Source organism: Chelonia mydas, chromosome 20 (assembly GCF_015237465.2).
Source record: "Chelonia mydas isolate rCheMyd1 chromosome 20, rCheMyd1.pri.v2, whole genome shotgun sequence".
Taxonomy (NCBI): Eukaryota; Metazoa; Chordata; order Testudines; family Cheloniidae; genus Chelonia; species Chelonia mydas.
Window position 1 is genome coordinate 5,996,795 of NC_051260.2, and position 19,428 is coordinate 6,016,222.

General features: G+C 44.6%; 1 protein-coding gene across 1 annotated transcript in view; it reads left to right on the forward strand.

Annotated features, from left to right (window-relative positions):
- Positions 1-5,495: 5,495 nt before the first annotated feature.
- LOC102936573 (keratin, type II cytoskeletal 4) overlaps positions 5,496-19,428 on the forward strand; it is a 28,932-nt gene continuing 14,999 nt past the window's right edge. The window contains exons 1-9 of the mRNA XM_037883851.2: positions 5,496-5,996; positions 7,604-7,818; positions 8,856-8,916; positions 9,365-9,460; positions 9,972-10,136; positions 10,220-10,345; positions 12,289-12,509; positions 12,811-12,839; positions 12,944-12,990. Of these exons, the coding sequence (XP_037739779.2) occupies positions 5,496-5,996; positions 7,604-7,818; positions 8,856-8,916; positions 9,365-9,460; positions 9,972-10,136; positions 10,220-10,345; positions 12,289-12,509; positions 12,811-12,839; positions 12,944-12,990 (1,461 nt within the window). The remainder of the gene's footprint in view (positions 5,997-7,603; positions 7,819-8,855; positions 8,917-9,364; positions 9,461-9,971; positions 10,137-10,219; positions 10,346-12,288; positions 12,510-12,810; positions 12,840-12,943; positions 12,991-19,428) is intronic.

Sequence of the window (19,428 nt, forward strand, 5' to 3'; positions counted from 1 at the left end):
TGGAACCCCCTTTCAGGTAGTTGAAAGCAGCTATCAAATCCCCCCTCATTCTTCTCTTCTGAAGACTAAACATCCCCAGTTCCCTCAGCCTCTCCTCATAAGTCATGTGTTCCAGACCCCTAATCATTTTAGTTGCCCTCCGCTGGACGTTTTCCAATTTTTTCACATCCTTCTTGTAGTGTGGGGCCCAAAACTGGACACAGTACTCCAGATGAGGCCTCACCAATGTCGAATAGAGGGGAACGATCACATCCCTCGATCTGCTGGCAATGCCCCTTCTTATACATCCCAAATTGCCATTGGCCTTCTTGGCAACAAGGGCACACTGTTGACTCATATCCAACTTCTCGTCCACTGTAACCCCTAGGTCCTTTTCTGCAGAACTGCTGCCTAGCCATTCGGTCCCTAGTCTGTAGCCGTGCATGGGATTCTTCCGTCCTAAGTGCAGGACTCTGCACTTGTCCTTGTTGAACCTCATCAGATTTCTTTTGGCCCAATCCTCCAATTTGTCTAGGTCCCGCTGTATCCTATCCCTACCCTCCAGCGTATCTACCACTCCTCCCAGTTTAGTGTCACACACTAAACACTCTGCACCAGAGTGTTTGAACACACTCTGCACCAGAAACTGAAGATGCAATGTCATTTTGACTTTTTTGGTGTGTGATTTCATTTCCCAACCAGCTTTAATGCCTTCCCAACAGCCACCATTAATCAGTGAGTCTGAGCTTGTGTACACCAGTGACATGGACGGCGGGTACCGTAGGCTGGGGGAGGCTGTACCTCCCCAGATAGCTCGGCATGGCCCCACCCAGGCTCCGCCCCCAGCCTCCCTCCTTCCAGTGCGCAGCTCCAGTCCCCCTGTGATAAATGAAGGGGCGGGGGGTAGCTCCCTTTTATGGACACCCAGACAGCCAGTTAGCTATAAAGTCCTTCCTGGTGGCTGTTCTATGCTTGCTTTACCTGTAAAGGGTTAAAAAATTCCACAGGTAAAGAAAGGGGGTGGGCACCTGACCAAAAAAGCAAATGGAAAGGCTAGAACTTTTTAAAACTGGGGGGGGGGGAGCTTTCCCTTTGTGTGCTGTTGTTGCCCTCTGGGAAAGAGGGGAACAGGGCAGCAGTTAAGCTGTAAGAAGCTGAAGGCCAGATAGGAAAATCCTCAGATCATATCTAGAACTACTTATTTAACAACCCAGATATGTAAGTAGATCAGGAATGTTTAGAAAGATGCATTAGGTTTATTTCTGCTTATTTCTTATTGGCTTGTGGACCCCTCTGTGCTTAACCCCAGAGGCTTTTGTTGCTTGTAACCTTTAAGCTGAACCCCCTGAAAACTATTTTGGGTGCTTAATTTTTGGAATTACTCTTTTAAAGAAATCTAGCAATAGCCTGAGTTTTCAGATGCATTTTCTTTCTTTTTGTTTTTAATAAAATTTACTTTTTTTTTTAAGAGCAGGATTTGAATTTTTGTGTCTTAAGAGGTTTGTGCCATGTTTTTTAATTAGCTGGTGGCAACAGCTAATTTCTTTGTTTTCCTTTCTCAGCTCTTCCCCGGAGTGGGCAGGGGGTGAAAGGACTTGAGGGCACTCCCACAGGAAGGAATTCCCAAGTGCGCCTTCCTGGGTTCCAAAGGGTTTTGCATTTGGGTGGTGGCAGCATCTACCCATCCAAGGTCAGAGTGAAGCTGTGACCTTGGGAGTTTAATACAAGCCTGGAGTGCCCAGTATTAATTTTTAAAATCCTCGTGGGCCCCCACCACCTGCACTTGAAGCGCCAGAGTGGGGAATCAGCCTTAACACCCCCTGTGCAGTGTCCCCGGCTCAGGCTGGGGCCGCACCGCCCGCCCTCCTGGCACTTCGGAGTTGGGGAGCTTAGCCTCCCCCAGCCTGCGGGTCACGTGCCACCCATGACCAGAGTGTTTTGGTAGTTATGCCAATGGAGTTACTGTGTTGTAAAACCTGTGTAAACGAGATCAGGAAAACCTGGAGACAGTGATCAGGTGAGCAGTGGACTATAGTGCTCAGGTACAGGGCTAGCATAAGAATGGATACAGTTCTGGCAGTACTGGACCTCTAACCATACTTCAGAACTCAGATAGTCCTAAACTGCAAATAGAAGGCGGCGGGGGTGGGGTAAACAGTAAATCAGGCTGTGAACTATTCACAGTGAATCAATTTTGAGGTTACAATTTAGCATTCATAGATTCATAGATATTAAGATCAGAAGGGACCATTATGCTCATCTAGTCTGACCTCCTGTGCAACGCAGGCCACAGAATCTCACCCACCCACTCCTGCGAAAAACCTCTCACCTATGTCTGAGCTATTGAAGTCCTCAAATCGTGGTTTAAAGACTCCAAGGAGCAGAGGATCCTCCAGCAAGTGACCCATGCCCCATGCTACAGAGGAAGGCGAAAAATCTCCAAGGCTTTTTCCAATCTGCCCTGGAGGAAAATTCCTTCCCGGCCCCAAATATGGCGATCAGCTAAACCTTGAGCATATGGGCAAGATTCACCAGCTGGATACCCAGGAAAGAATTTTCTGTAGTAACTCAGATCCTACCCCATCTAACATCCCATCACAGGCCATTGGGCCTATTTACCATGAATATTTAAAGATCAATTCATTGCCAAAATCATGTTATCCCATCATACCATCTCCTCCATTCCTCCTATCACACTGCAGAAATTTAAGAATGCTCTTCACCTAGAGAATCAGTTCTACTGGGGCACCAGCATTCTCTCTCTCTCTCTCTGGCCTGCCTTTGTAGATCATGTTTAGAACTATTATTCCAGATTCAGATGGGTGTAACCAAGACCTAGATGTGGTCACTAGTGTTTGTTTTATTCAGGCTTTGATTTATATGCACTTTTACAGCCATGGATATATCTCTTAATCCAGTATTTGGGAGTCCCATTAAACCACACATTTATTACCACTGTAGTTCTGGAGGGGGAAGGACAGCCTCTTGAGGAAGATCAAAGTATGCTTGTACTTTGCTACAGCATCACATTTACACGTTAATTACTATGCACTGGTATATCATGTACACATCATAGAAGATTAGGGATGGAAGAGACCTCAGGAGGTCATCTAGTCCAATCCCCTGCTCAAAGCAGGACCAACACCAACTAAATCATCCCAGCCAGGGCTTTGTCAAGCTGGGCCTTAAAAACCTCTAAGGATGGAGATTTCACCACATCCCTAGGTAACCCATTCCAGTGCTTCACCACCCTCCTAGTGAAATAGTGTTTCCTAATATCCAACCTAGACCTACTTTGCTTGTTTAATCGCAGTGTGTGTGTGTGTGCGTGTGCAGGCTTTACACTGGGTATCACTAATTTTGTGCTCAGAAGTTGAGATTCAAGCAATGTGAAAACAAAGAGCGAACATAGGACTGGAAGACACTGGATCATTGAGTCCGGTCCCCTGTTATAAGTTGAAGCAGTGAATCCTTTGAGAAATAATGAACCACGGAGAGCTTTGAGAAGTTCTCCTGTTACAGGCAACTCATTCAGAAGACCTGTGCAATAGTTAAGTCCCACTTAACCCCCCTTTGGAGGATTCAGGACCAAAGGAGTGAATATTTTAAGGAGTGCTCAATGGTTTCACATTGTCTTTGTGTGTTACGCGGGTGTAAGATCCCCAGCATCTCTTGGAAAATGTCTCCGCAAAGGTTTAGCATGTTGAACAAGTTTGAAACCTGCCTATTTGAAACACCACTGCTCTCCACATGTCATAGTGTCACAGTTGGGATAAGCTGAGTCCCCCTTGACCTTGTCCCCCTTTGTTATAAAGGGGTGAAAGCAGCTGGCAGGGTGTTCCGTGAAACAGCTCTTTTCTTTGGCATGCCCACTGTGGTCTGAAATAGCCACACTTGTCTGACCTTCTGCCTTGAAAGCCCATCAGTCCGAGCAGGCACTGAGGGAGGCCCAAGGCAGTGGAGAAAATGCAGAGGTGGTTTAAGTTACGTTGGTCATTTAGCTGGTGATTAAATGACGTGTTGGGGAGTGGAAGAAATGTTGCTCTTACACCAAATTGCTCCTTGGTTGTCTCTCCAATGTTCCTGTGGTTTTTCAATGTTTGCCTGGGTGCGTTTTGGTGCTGGGCATTTGTATCTGACCAAAATCTTAATAAACAAGCTGTATGGCGACATATTAACACGAGAGAGGAGTCTGAAGTGCTTGCCACTTTACCTCTCTGAATGCTCAGTGATCATAGTGCCACAGGAGAAAGGACAGATTTCTTGTGATAATGCAGCACAGGTCCCTGCCAAGATCAAGTGGGAGAATGATGGCCCGAAGGGAACTTTGCTGTTCTTCATTTAGAGACAAGATGATACAGAGCTTGTTAAAATTGCAAGCCAGATGACGCTTCTTCAAAAACAAGGGAGGAACCCTGTCCACATCCTGCTCCCAGGCTAGTTTCAACACCCGAAAGTCTTCTGCAGTGAGTTCCCCAAAGCCATGCAGAAAATGAAAGTGTCTGAATTTTCTCCTTTCAAGGTATTGGTGACGTGTTCATCTATTTAGGATTGGCTGGGACTGCACAGCCAAACAACCTTTTTTGAAGAGCATCTACTCATTAATTAACTTCACCACAAGAGCTAAAAGACAGGAACGCTCTCTTCATTAGCTAGATGGGGCGTAGAAATGCAATGAACATGATGGTTTGACTGAGATTCCTCGGTGGTCTGTTTTTGTTACTTGTACATATTCCCAACCAAACCTAAAGAAATTATGATTTTATTTGAGTGGATATAAAAACTCCTATATAATGGGGGTCAAGGTGCAGGCATATCAAATGGATCCAACTGAGGATCTGTTGGATAAGCTTAGTAGGTTCTAGCAAATGCTATAAATTTTGACTTTTTTTCTATTCCCCCTCCCCCCAGACAAAGCTATTTGCTGCATTTGACGTGATTTTGTAAATAGCTTTGGTCACCCTGAAAATGCATTTTCTGGCAAGTTTACTGTTTGACTGAAAAAATTCACCAAACATGAGCCCAGCACACTGGTGGGAGGAAAAAGGACAGATCTTGAAACTATATCCGTAAAAGGCAAATCTGCAGAATGTATTGTCGCATTATAAAACCCAAGGGACAGAAGAATAAAAACCACAATTGCAAACAAACTATGAAGACTCTCATGAATACATCCGCTAAGCTATAATTAGTATAAAATGAGAATACTTTAAACAAGAATATCTTCTGAGCAAAGCTTGCAAACAAAGCATTTTAAATGCATTATTATTTCATAAGTGGTTAATGTTTACTATGAACCATTGCAAGTAGCAAAGCACCTGCTGCTGCTGCTAGGCAAACCAAACCCTTGAAAACTCGGAATTAATTTTCTGATCCAGCCAAGCCCAGCTTCGCTAGCATATATAAGGGGTAATGTCAAGTTGTCACATCAGAGGAGTCCTTTCTCCTTCACTTTTTGCTGCTGTGTCACACACCGCAGCTCCCTTGACACTTATTCCCACTTCAAATACGCCACCATGAACAGACAGACGTTTTTTGCAAGCTCCACCGTTGGACGAAAGGGCTTCAGTTCTGCTTCTGACGTCTGTGGCCTAAACGGACATCGAACCTGCACGGCCTCCGTTGGCCCGCCGGTCGAAAGATGTGGAGTTAGTGGCTACAGCAGCAGGAGTGTCTGCCACCTGGGTGGAAGCATAAGAATTGTCGATGCTGGGGGCAGCCCTAGTGGTGCTGGATGCTACGGGGGTTATGGCTATGGTAGCACAGGTTGGGGCAGTGCAGGTTATGGCAACTCTGGAGGTTTTAGCGGCAGGGTAGGTCTTTGCGGACCCAGAGGCTATGGAACTTTCGGAGGTTATGCCGATTGCAGCAATGAGGGTATCCGAGGGGTCAGCGTCGATGAGTCCCTCCTGAAGCCACTCTGCGTAGGAGTTGACCCACAAGAACATCAGGCACGAGAACACGAGAGGGAGCAGATGAAGACCCTGAACAACCAATTTGCCTGCTTCATTGACAAGGTGAGAGAATAGATGTTTTCTATATTTCTTTTAATAAAACAAAGAGGTTGGCCCACGGTGCAGATTTCTAATCTGAATCTGCATCCAGATCCAAATTTCCCCACGTTCAGACTGTGACCTTCGGAACAAGAGCAACAGATTGTCCTTGGGTTGGGGCCCAGTCAAATCCCTACTGAAATCAGTGGAAAGACACCCAAATTCACTTAACTGGAGTTGGATTATGCCCCGAGACAGAGCCACTGCGGTACTTAACTCTTTGGAAAGTCTCCATCACTTGAAGGCTTTAAACCAAGGCTAGATGACTTTCTAAAAGATCTACTCTGTCTCAATCAGAAGTTAAGAAGGCGGGTTCCAAAGAGGATGGCGCTCAGCTGTTCTCAGTGGTGGCAGATGACAGAACAAGAAGCAGTGGTCTCAAGTTGCAGTGAGGGAGGTCTAGGTTGGATATTAGGAAACACTGTTTCACTAGAAGGGTGGTGAAGCACTGGAATGGGTTACCTAGGGAGGTGGTGCAATCTCCATCCTTAGAGGTTTTTAAGGTCAGGCTTGACAAAGCCCTGGCTGGGATGATTTAGTTGGGGTTGGTCCTGCTTTGAGCAGGGGCTTGGACTAGATGACCTCCGGAGGTCTCTTCCAACCCTGATCTTCTATGGTTCTATGATGCAGGAACTGTTGGGTAAAATTCTATGGCCTGGGTTGTGTCAGGTCAGACTAGATGACCACAGTGGTTCCTCTTGCCTTAACATCTACAAAGCTATTAAAGAAACAATATGAAAGACCAAACATGCCTGGGTGATGGTTGTCTGCAGTCACCCTTCAAGTCCATTGTTTCCTCATTCTCCAGTGAGGTCTGCCTTAAAGTTCTGCTGCCATTGAGAATGGTTTGTGCTAAGTGGAACAGAAACAATGGCACTATTGTTCTCATCCGAGGATGGGAAACAAAGCGTTTTTTTGGAGTCATTATTTAGTTCATTGAAAGGAATGCAACATCTGGCCTTGATTCCATTCACACATATAAATTTAAGAATAATTGTAGTGAAGTCAATGGAATGACATGGTTATGAAAAGACTGTCACCTCCTTAATTTGCAATTTGCTGGGCACTATCCGGGCAGTCACCATTCAATGACACCGAATTAGTTTTTGATCCTCTTTAGTTTACATTCAGCATTACTCTCCCTCGAAGTACCTGGACGAGGAGACAGATAGAGCTTTAGACTTAAATTTATTTTCTTGGCCTTTTGACATTTATATATGACACACAAAATGATATTAATATCATTCCTGTGCATTTCAAAACCATGGATATACATGTAATATGAAGATGAATGGAATACAGTATTTGTTAGCTTAAAATGTATTCAACTTTGATATATATTTATGATTACTCAGAGGAGGGGGGGAGTTACTATTAAGTATCATTTTCCAAAGATCTGCTTCCTTTGGCCCTCTAGTTGCCAAATATTCTGTTCCTGCCTCTGGAATTCCAATAATAGTTCCTGAATCAAAGAGGACAGTTTAACTGAAGGTCCCAATTTCTTTCTTTTTTCATTTCTTCAGTGGCAGCTTTTGGAGATTTAAAAAATTGCTGAATTTTTTGATTTACAGGTTCGACACCTGGAGCAGCAGAACAAGGTGCTGGAGACCAAATGGAACCTCTTGCAGCAGTCTGTTCCTCCAGCCCCCCGGAAAAATCTCGAGCAGTGCTTTGAGAATTATATTTGCAGCCTGAAGAAGCAGCTTGAGGGTTTGTTAAGTGACAAGGAACAACTGGCCTGTGAAGAGTCTGCATCAAGGAAGCTTGTGGATGAATTCAAATGCAAGTAAGAGATTATCCATCATTTGTTTTCTTCTCACTTTGCTCTGTTTCTTGTGATCTCCTTTAGCTACTGTGGGAAATGAAAAAAATTGTGGCCTGATTCACCACTGAATTATTCCAGTCTTTAGCTGGTATAACTGTTGTGGTAGGAATAGAGCCTGAGACCTAAGCCCTTGTATTAGAGGCCTGTTATGAGGCCTGAGGCCTGAACTAAAGTAGTGGCCAAAACTTTGCCAATATGAAGCAAAGTCAGGTTGTGAGCAAGAGGCAGGCCCTACTCACAGAATTTGGCAAGCACAGGGCTGATATTGCAAAAATACATATCCCAGAAGGGTGGTACCAGAACACCTCGATTCCAGCACATTCCCCACAGATAACAGGAACACACTGACCCATCCTAAAGACAAGGTCAGGATAACAGCAAAATGAATAAAACTGTTTTCATCAAATCAACATGTACAAGGCAGTGAGTGGCACCCAAATACGTCAGCGGGTGGCACCCTGATACATCATTTGTAATTTGTTTGTATCCGTGTGTTAAAAATATATCTCCAATATATGGTCTTTGGCCAGCCTACGGAGCAGTGGAAAGTCCCACCAGTGACTGAACTGCATCCATTGTCACAAGCATACATGTCTTAGTATCTTTGGTGTGTCTTCTAGGTGCCGTTACTGTGCTTTGTTGATGATAAAATCTGGCCGGGCACCTTTGCTACTAAACCAAGTCTTGTGGTCTTATTGAGCAGTTTGATCCGAAGCCTGCTGTATGGGTTATCTGGCCAGAGCCAGTGCAGCATGCAGAGAGAACACACACACGCCGCCAAATATCTAACAACAGTGATATCGATTGAAATGGCATTTGCAATTCATAGAATATCAGGGGTGGAAGGGACCTCAGGAGGTCATCTAGTCCAACCCCCAATTGGTGATTGGTGAAATAGGCCCAACGTTGATTTCAAATTGAAAGAGAAAAATATTGCTCATGTGTGTTATGGCAGTTGACAAAACTGACCCACCGCTGTCTCTTCTCTTTTCCCACAGGTATGAAGAGGAAATCAGCAGGCGCACAGCGGCAGAGACTGAGTTTGTGGTGCTCAAGAAGGTGAGAAATTCAGGTGGCTAAAAGAGAAAGTGTGGATCTGTAAATATAGCTATAACCATTTTGCATGGATGCATGGAAGAGTAAAGGCCCACTAATGACTGATATTTCAATAATCTAAAGAGGGGCATCTTAATTTTTCTTCCTTGCTAGATCTATTCTAGGTTGATCTCAGAAAATGAGACAAAAACACTGAATATTTAGAGTTCATATTTAAACTTTCAGTAGTCAATACTGGGTTTTCCACCAAGTTCTAAGTAACGAAGAGGACTTTTCCTCCCCACTGACTTTGAGGTGGGTTGCTTTTCCTCTAGGAGGCAGGGGAGCCCCTTGAGGAAGCCTGTCAAATCGAGACATTCTGTTCCACAAGCCTGATGGACACAGACCACAGGCTTTGCCTCTGATACTGTTTCCCCAGTGTTTTGGAATACCTGTGGCCTTTTTTCCTCAGGAGGCAGACTGTGCCTTGCTGCACAAGGAAGAGCTAGAGGTGAACATGACCTTGTTGAAGCAGAAGCTGGAATTTCTGAGATGTGTGTTTGATGAGGTAAGGATTCTTCTCATGCCACCTGCATGGAAATTCAGTACCATGCTTCTCCTTGAAATCACTGTCATGTTGCATAGAGTCCAAATTACTACAGGCAGCAAGGACTCCAAAGCTAGAAACTCCACCTAGTTGATTGCCTCTAAGAAACGTTTACTAATCCACCCCTAAACATGGAATTATGAAGCCTATATAACGTTACACCATAATGCATGAATCTTCATCCTGGATCTATCTGGTGACAAACCAATATGCATGGGAACAATGAGACCTGTCTTTTCCTCCCCAAATCCAGCAGAAATTGGACACGTCCTACCTACCTGGTTGGCCTGCCCCTACTCCTAAGAGGAAAGACTTCTGTATTTCTCACAGGCAAAGCCCTTTACATTGGTCTTTACTTGCACGATCAGAACTAGCCCAGTGAAGAGAGACCCTTTGTTCTTGAGTGAACATCGTGGAAGTATGGATAAGGGAGGGGGCTTTAAATGATATCCAAGACTTTATGCAATTGCAGGAGAGAGCTCAGATGGATGGCCGGTTCTGCGACACCGCAGTTGTTGTGAAAATGGACAACAGCAGAGACTTGGACACGGACTGCATAATCAAGAACGTTGAAGGCTGGTATAAAGAGATTGCTCAGAAGAGCAAAGAAGAAGTTGATGTTTTGTACCAAACCAGGGTGAGTAGCAAATGACACAGGTACGATACAGGCTATTGTATGATGCAAGTTCAATTAACAATCAGTTTGTTTCTGGATACCAGTTCGAGGAGCTTCAGGACAAAAGGGGCAGATTCTGTGAGGATCTAGAGAGAAACAAGCATGAGATTGCAGAGCTAACCCGCCTGATCCAGAAGCTGCAGGGTGAGACTGACCATATAAAGAAACAGGTAGGAGTGATTTTGATGTTTTGATTTTCCGATGAATATGCCAGGTGTATTAGTATGGATGCTATCTTTGAATACTGTATGGCTGGGAATTATGCTCTGATTCTGAATGATGCCATTGTGTCTGTGGCATGAACCAAGACTGATCTGAGATGGTTGCTAGGTTGGAATGAATGAGGCCAATTGTTTAAAAAAACCCCACCACCACAATTCGAAGTATTATAGAAGATAGGATTGCCAACCCTTCAGGATTGTCCTTGGAGAATCCAGGAATTAAAGATTAATTTTTAATTAAAGATGATGTCATGTGATGAAACCTCTAGGAATAAATCCAACCAAAACTGGCAACCCTCATAGAAGATGGCTACAACAACTCTGCAAACAGGATCCACACTGAAGCATCCAGCCCTTAAGACGTAATTTCACTTCTTCAACTTATTGAGTAGACTTTGTCTAGCTAAATTCAAGGATTTTGAGAATCGTCATCACCTTTCGCTTGTCAAGGAAAGTAGTGGTGATGGGAAAAGAGAAATTACATGTAATAAAAGGAAAGTGATTTTGGGCTTTATTTTCAATCACATTCAGGCTCCTTTCACCACTCTGCCAGTGGCCATATACTGCGTATAAATTACATTTACTTTCTTTTGAAGGCTCCTTTACACGGCCAGAGCTGGGGCCCGAGTGCAAAGGAGAATCGGGTTCTGTCCCTTCTTATTCAACCAGGTTAATTCTTCTTACCGCCCTTTGAAAATGTGGGATGAGCGTTAGTGAGAGCAGTAGTAGCATGACAAGCAAGCCTTTTCTTTCTCAAGTCTGGTCTCCTCAGAGACGACGCTTTCTTCCTTGTCTTCGGTTTCCCTTTCGGTTCCATCCTCTGCCACAATTTAGCACCCGTTAGATGCAGCGAGAGGAATTGCAAGGCAGCCCCAGTCGTTCTCTTGGAAAAAAAAAAAAAGAGACGTTCAGCCAATCAGAGCCCAGCAGGCTCAGGTAAAAGTTGCTACAGGGTCTGAGCAGGTCAGTTCCAGGCTGGGACTAGATGAGTGAAAACAGGGGCTGCTCTCTGGCCAAGGGAGCTGGGGAATTAGCCCAGAGGTTATCTCTGGCTGAACTTACGTAGTTGGGATTGCAGAGGCGAAGAACCTGAGGACATTGGCACGGAGGTAGGGCTGGAGATAAAAGTGCTGGTAGAAAGAGGCTCAGGGAAAGTGAAGGATTGAGGTAAGCCATACATGGCTGCTGTGTATATGGTCCTTGGGTGGGACTCCAGAGTAGTGGGCAGGCCCAGGTTCCCCTATTGGCCATAAGCAAAGTGGTATCAACCCCACAAAGGAGACAGGACTGAATTGGGAGCCCAAAAAAGGGTTGTATTTAAAGGGACCCAGAGCCAGGACTGAAGGCCCTACTAAGGGCAAATAGATTGTGTAATACCCACCCCGGAAGGAGTTCATTTGGACTCGGTGACTCAGGCAGAGGGCCAAGCTGCTGAAGTCCCACCAAGGTTGGCTGGCAGCCTGAAGGGGGTGCCAGGGGTGAGAAAAGGTCTGTGGTACCACACCCAGCCACTAAGAGGTGCTCAAGAGGTGAGTGCCCCCATTACGAGACCTATGGGAATACAATAGAATAGCGGATACACCAGCAAACCCAGCATCTAGCCTTTGACAGCGGCCAATACTTCATGCCTTTGAGGGAGATGCCAAAATTATGCCATACTACTAAGCAATGTCATCTGTCCTATAACAGGTAGACCTTATTATGGACACTTGGAGTATCTTGAAAGAAGGCCATGAAACGAGGTATACAGCTTCCAAGATGTTAGGCTTTCCTCAGCTATGTGTCCGTTCTTCTGAATTGGAACTGAAACATGGGAAGCGAATCCAGAGGCTGATGGCTCGGAGCTCTGGTAAAGACACGTCAGTAATGTCTTCCGTTTTCTCCCTTGGCAGATTGCCTGTCTGCAAACAGCCATTTGTGATGCTGAGCAGCGCGGTGACTGTGCTCTTAAAGATGCTCGAGGTAAACACATGGAACTGCAGAACGCTCTCCAGAAGGCCAAGGATGAGCTGGCATGCATGCTGCGTGATTACCAGAAGCTCCTGAATGTCAAGATGGCCCTGGATATCGAGATCACTACATACAAGAAACTGCTGGAAGGAGAAGAAAGCAGGTGGGTGCAAAAAACCATAAAGCTCGACTGTGGAACAATCTCTAAGTGGCTTTTCAGTGATGAAGATGAGGTTTGCCTAGGAAATCCAAACAGCTACCAGAGCTTCACCGCACAAGACAATGTATTTACAAGAGAGAGCCTCCTGTCCTGGACGTGATGCAATGCAGGGGATGAGAGAAACACATAAGGATGGAGTGGGTTGGTTGGTAGGCTGAAGTGACAAAAAAATGAACGTCAAGTTCCTAGAAGTAGAGCTAGTTGATGGGATGAAGTACTCATCTTTCTTTTCTTTCCCCAACAGGATATGTTTGGGGATGCCTGTGAGTGTATGTAAGTAATCCGAGGATTCACAGTTGGGCTATTCCAAGTTTTGGGTTTTTTCTGTGAGAGTGCCAGCTTTCTGCTCAACTTACTGCCCCTGTGTTTTTTTGCAGCTGTGGTCACCAACTCCTCCAACATAGCTGGAGACTATGGTACAGCGGTTGGAGTTGGAAGTGGATGTGGTTACGGCTCTTTAAGTAGAGGCTACAGCTCTGGGCATGGAAGATGCGGCTCCCTCGGTGGGGGTTTTAGCTCCAAAAGTTTAGGAGTCTGCCCCAGAAGTGAAGTCAGAGTTGCAGGTAGCCAAAACATCCCTGAAGGTGCAGACTGTTGTCCACCTGGAGGGTTCAGCTCCAGAAGTGGCAGTTGCATATCCAGAGGTGTCGCCAGCTCTGTGTGTAGCCACTACCTCCCGGGAGGTGTGCATTGGTGTCCACCTGGAGGAGTCGTCTCTGGAGGTGGGGGTTACAGTTCTAAAGTCGTAACCAGCTCTGTAGGCACAGGACAAGTCTCTGGAGGTGTAGCCTGCTGCCCAGATGGAGGAGGGTACATCACCAGTAGTGGATATCCTGGAAATGGAGTTTGCACCTTTGAAACCGGAGGATTTATCATCCAGTATTTAGGCAGCTCTCCAGCTGGAGGACCCAGCACTGGAGCTGTAGATAACTCTGGAGCTGGGCCATGCAACACTGGAATTCCAGGAAGTTGTGAAGTGGTGAAAGAAACCGGCGTAGCTCCATAGGGGGATGTAACTCTGGATCTGTAGGCAGCACAGCCAGGAATACCACAGTGCAAAACTTAAGCACAAAGTCACCCTTTCCAAAATGATATGAAATGAATTCTCAGTCAGCTGACAGCAACACAAATTGCAAAATCCCTGACCGACTATAAGCATTCATTAGGATAAGAGAGATGTCTCAGGGAAGTTCTATTTTCAGTAGTCTCCTCATTCTGAATGTCTGTTCCTTAGAAGCCTTGTTAACAGGTGTTCACAGCAGTATTACTTCCTTCAGCTCATAATGTCGTTGTATTTCAGTGAGTCGCTGCCTTGAGGCATTTTCTGTGCTGCTAAACCACCCTCCCATGGGCCTATTAATTGCGTTGCCCTCTCTCTGGGTTTTCTTGCAACTGGCAGCTTTATGAATCATGCAATTTGTACATGGAAACATACTCTTCCTACAGTACCTTCCAAAGTGATTCAGAAAGGAGAACCGTGATTTGACATTCCCAGAGGGTACTGAGAAGAGAATTTTTCTCTCTCTGTAAAATGGGGAACTTAGTTTCTAGAGTCGTTAATGATGTGTTTTACAAAAAGGAAATGTCAAATTTTAATCAAAGAAATCTCAATGCCCAAAGCACACTTTTGTTTGCAGTTAGACAACAGGTGTTTAATTTAGCTTGCTTGTCACTAAAGACGTGTAATCCTTATTTGATTGTGCACGGGACTGTGCTTTCCCTGGCCTGATTTTCAGAAGCCTTCTGCACTCGAACTGGGTTGAAAAATTGATTTTTCAGTTTGGTTGCTGAAGCGAATAATCAGAAACCAATTGTTTCGTTTTGAACTGAGACCAAATTTGTTTTGGTTTGGTTTTTCTCACCGAACTGAAAAACCTGAAAGCATTTTGTTCAGGTCAAAACTAAATGTTTGGAACGTCCAATCGAAATGATGTGTTCTAGACAAAACGTTGAATCGAACTGACATTCTCTAAATAGAATGTGGAATTGAAATGACACTTTCCAATCGGTTAGTTTCAATTTTTTCTAACTGAATTATTGCACTCTTTCGGAAATTTTAACTTGAACGGTTTTTTTTCCAGCTGAGACTATTTGCCAAATTCAACCCAAATTCATGTATAGTTTTGCTGTCCTGAAAAATGCATTTTTCTTCCAATTTTCTCTTTGACAGTTTTTCTCCCCAAGGTCTACCCAGCACCTCCAAATGAAGTCTCTGGGAGCTCTTGGTGCCTAGTATCTCTGAGTATGATGCCTGGTTGTATTTGTATAAAGTTTTAGCGGTGCTACCTTAGCTGTTGCTGATTGTCAAAAGTTCTCCATTTCCCATTGTGCCTTCAATAAACTACACAGACAATCCATGTTTTGTCACTTAGTTTTTAATCAGCAACATTTCATGAAATTACAAGGTAGATCAGTAATATCTCATTCTCATATTCATAATGAAGGAACAGGCTGGGGTTCCAATCTGCTTTAGATAATATGGTGTGTAAAAGAAGTCTTAAACTCAAACCGAATCTAAGATCTTCTATTGTATTTAGGTTCTTATACTGCTCCCACCTCCAAGGTGTATCAGTTCCCGAGACACATTTTACCAGAGTTAAATACTTATTGCTAATAGAGGTTGTCTGACAATAAATTAGCATATGCTTATTTTGGCTATATCCCCATAATTTCAGAATTTCTAATAAATGGCATTTCAGAATTTCAACACGGGTCAAAGGGAGAAATACAGAGATTAGGAGAAAATTAATTGCATGTCTCGATGGCTTAAAAACAACAACCTCAAAACAAAAAACCACCCCCTAAAACACAGTAAATTGCAAATTCAACCACAAAAACATGATGTGACTTCAGATTTGGTCCAATCCATCCATCAAGGACACAGCGATTAAGAGTAAAGAGACAGAAATGGAAGAAAGGACATTTGGAAGGGCACAATATGAAGCAGATTGACTACCCTCTGAAATTCATTTGGCATATGGTTTGAGCCTTAAATATGGATGAGATTTGATTTTGCGTCTTTGAATTTTCTGGTAAGGATCCACAGTAAGAGTGTGTTCAAGGAAAGCACGTGAAGAATGAAGTTCTGATCCAAGAATGGACTCTCAGTACTTCCTGGTCATTCATATTCTATAAACAGTCCATATCTGAGAACACATGAATACAGTAATAAAACTGGATGAGCGTGCGCAAGGCTGGTTAACCAAGAGATCACTTCCAGAAGAATGGAATGTTGATATTGACATTAATGGACTCTCTTCTCTTTAATTTAAACCCACTTAAAAGTCAAATCACTTTTGGAAACCCCAAAAATAGTTTGAGGTTCACAAACCTTCAAATTCCATGAAGTTGGCCAATAGCTAGTCCCATGCACCACCCATGTACTATGTATTAAAAAGCCACATGGTCACTCGGTACACCTGTACCAAAGAACTGGAACAAAAACAAATTGTCAGCGTTGTCATTGTCTTGGCCGAATGGGCTGAAGCTCCCTGTGAATTCATGCTCTTTACCAGATTATAGCTGTAGATTGTATAAACCAAAACTTGGTTTAAAAGGGAATAAAGTTGGGAAAGTGTGAGGAAACACCCTCCCCCGCCAACCCATGGGATGGTATGACAGGATTGCCTGTGGTAGCAGGTGCTTGGACTTGATGGCCCAGAAGGTTTCTTCCAGTCCTATATTCCTATGTCCCTAACTCAAACCATAAAAAGCAAGGAAATAAATTATAGGAGCCCATACATCAAGACCCATACTATATGTTGCCCATGAGAGTGACAAGATTCTGTATCATCACAAAAAACCTCCTTCTGTCTCCAGATGAGGAAGTACATGACACACAGTGCATTATAATGCAAAACCTTAGGCCTGGTCTACACTATGGAGTTAGGGCCACGTAAGGCACCTTACGTTGACCTAACTCTGTAAACATCTACACTGCAATAAGAAAAGGAGGACTTGTGGCATCTTAGAGACTAACAAATTTATTTGAGCATCAGCTTTCGTGAGCTACAGCTCACTTCATCGGATGCATTCAGTGGAAAATACACCACAATGTTACTCCTGCCAATGTAAGTCGCCCACTAGACTGACTTAACTCCACCTCTACGACTGGCGTGACGTTCTTACGTCAACAGTGTCAGGGTAGACGCTGCATTTCTTACAGCAGAATGTTCTGGCTGTTAGACGTTGGCAGCTGACAGCTGGAGCCTGGCCAGAGTCAGGCGGCGGGGCTCCAGGTAACACCTGGCAAGGCTCTGGCTGTCAGCCATAGGCAGCAGGGCTCTGACTGTCAGTGCCCCACGATGCCTGTCCTGACAGTTAATTCAGTGTGTCTTGGTGCGGACACACACTGCCGACAGAAGGAGCTAACGTAGACACGCAAAACTGATTTAATTACTGCAGTGGCTGTACGTCGACGTAACTTAATTTTCTCTTGTAGGCTGGCCCCTAACTGCAGCCTCAGTGTTAGTGTCTATTCAGTTAAGTGTGTGCTGTGGTACATGTTTAATACTATCAAACTCTAATATCGTGCTTTTTTTTTACTAGTGGAGCTCAAAGCCCTCCCTGATATTTAATGTGTTTCTCTTTACAACCCCCCATAAGGTAGGCGAGTGCTATTCTCTCCATTGTACAGATGGGGAAACTGAGGCACAGAGCTCAAGCAGGAAGTTGGTGGCATAGTAGGGATTTGAGCCTTGGTCTCCGAAGTCTTATGCTACTTCCCTAACCACAGAGCTATCCTTTACATGGGAAGTAATCCCTGTCTTAAGTGAATAAATGAATACGACCTAAATACAAAGTCACTACTGTATATTCTTAAATATATGTTGAGTGGTTAGAACGCTACCTGAGGAGTCAGGAGATCAAGGTTAAATTCCCTACTCTTCCACAGACTTCTTGTATAACCTTGGGCAACTCAGTTAAGCACCGAAATACTAACATCAGCCACACTATCAGAGGCTCGTTCACCTGCACATCCACCAATGTGATATATGCCATCATGTGCCAGCAGTGCCCCTCTGCCATGTACATTGGTCAAACTGGACAGTCTCTACGTAAAAGGATAAATGGACACAAATCAGATGTCAAGAATTATAACATTCAAAAACCAGTCGGAGAACACTTCAATCTCTTTGGTCACGCAATCAGAGACATGAAGGTCGCTATCTTACAACAAAAAAACTTCAAATCCAGAGTCCAGCGAGAAACTGCTGAATTGGAATTCATTTGCAAATTGGATACTATTAATTTAGGCTTAAATAGAGACTGGGAGTGGCTAAGTCATTATGCAAGGTAGCCTATTTCCCCTTGTTTCCCCCCCCCCCCCCAAGACGTTCTGGTTAAACTTGGATTTATGCTGGAAGTGGCCCACCTTGATTGTCATGCACAGTGTGGGGAGAGTGGTCAGTTTGGATGAGCTATTGCCAGCAGGAGAGTGAGTTTGTGTGTGTGTGGTGGGGGGGGGGTGGTGAGAAAACCTGGATTTGTGCTGGAAATGGCCCACCTTGATTATCATGCTCATTGTAGGGAGAGTGGTCACTTCGGATGAGCTATTACCAGCAGGAGAGTGAGTTTGGGGGTGGGGGAGTGAGAAAACCTGGATTTGTGCTGGAAATGGCCCACTTTGATTTTCATGCAGGTTGTAAGGAGAGTGGTCACTTTGGATAGGCTATTACCAGCAGGAGAATGAGTTTGTGTGTGTGGTTTTTGGAGGGGGGTGAGGGGGTGAGAGAACCTGGATTTCTGCAGGAAATGGCCCACCTTGATTATCATACACATTGTGAAGACAGTGGTCACTTTGGATGGGCTATTACCAACAAGAGAGTGAGTTTGTCTGTGGGGGGCGGAGGGTGAGAAAACCTGGATTTGTGCTGGAAATGGCCCAACTTGATGATCACTTTAGATAAGCTATTACCAGCAGGAGAGTGGGGTGGGAGGAGGTATTGTTTCATGGTGTCTGTGTATATAATGTCTTCTGCAATTTCCACAGTAGGCATCCGATGAAGTGAGCTGTAGCTCACGAAAGCTCATGCTCAAATAAATTGGTTAGTCTCTAAGGTGCCACAAGTACTCCTTTTCTTTTTGCGAATACAGACTAACACGGCTGTTACTCTGAAACCTCTGATTCCCCCTAGTGTCTCTGTCCCTCAACACCCCATCTGTAAAAAGGGAACAATAGCGCTTCCCCATCTCACAGATGTGTTGTGAGCATAAACACATTAAAGATTATGAGGTGCTGAGATACTATAGTAATCAGGGCCATGTCAGTATCTTAGATAGAGAGATAAATTAGCCCATATTACTCTCCAAAGGCAACTGAAATGCAGTTTGCGATTGCCACGTATCCCCTCCGGGCCAGTCATGACACTGCAAGTGTGCAGGGCATCAGTTTCCCTTCTCATTAGTCTGTCCCGCCTCCCAGACATGGAAGGATAGACACCACATCTCGAGTCCTGCTGGATGGTTTTCCTCAGGCAGCCATTTTATTGCCCAGTGGCAAAACAAAGCAACCTTGAATAGGCCTTTACCACCTCAAAGTTCCCCCTTCACTCAGGGCTTGTGCTATAAGTGATCTGCTAGGACCCGCTTTCTTCCCATATCTTTTGGACGAGGCCTATCAAAATGTTTACTGTGTTCTTCAAGTGTGGCTTAAGACCATCATTGGAGCTCGTGCCTTTCCACTCTTCAACTGATTGCCTGCCCTGTCTACTTCTACTCTAGTGATAGTTCCTAGATCAATGCTCAGATCTTCTCCTTCCTCTGTGTCTGGGGGGCGGTTAGCCACTGGCTTGTCATTCAGTAGTTGACTAAAGTCCTGCCTCCCGTATATTAAATTGTTCTGATTGGGATACTGCACCCC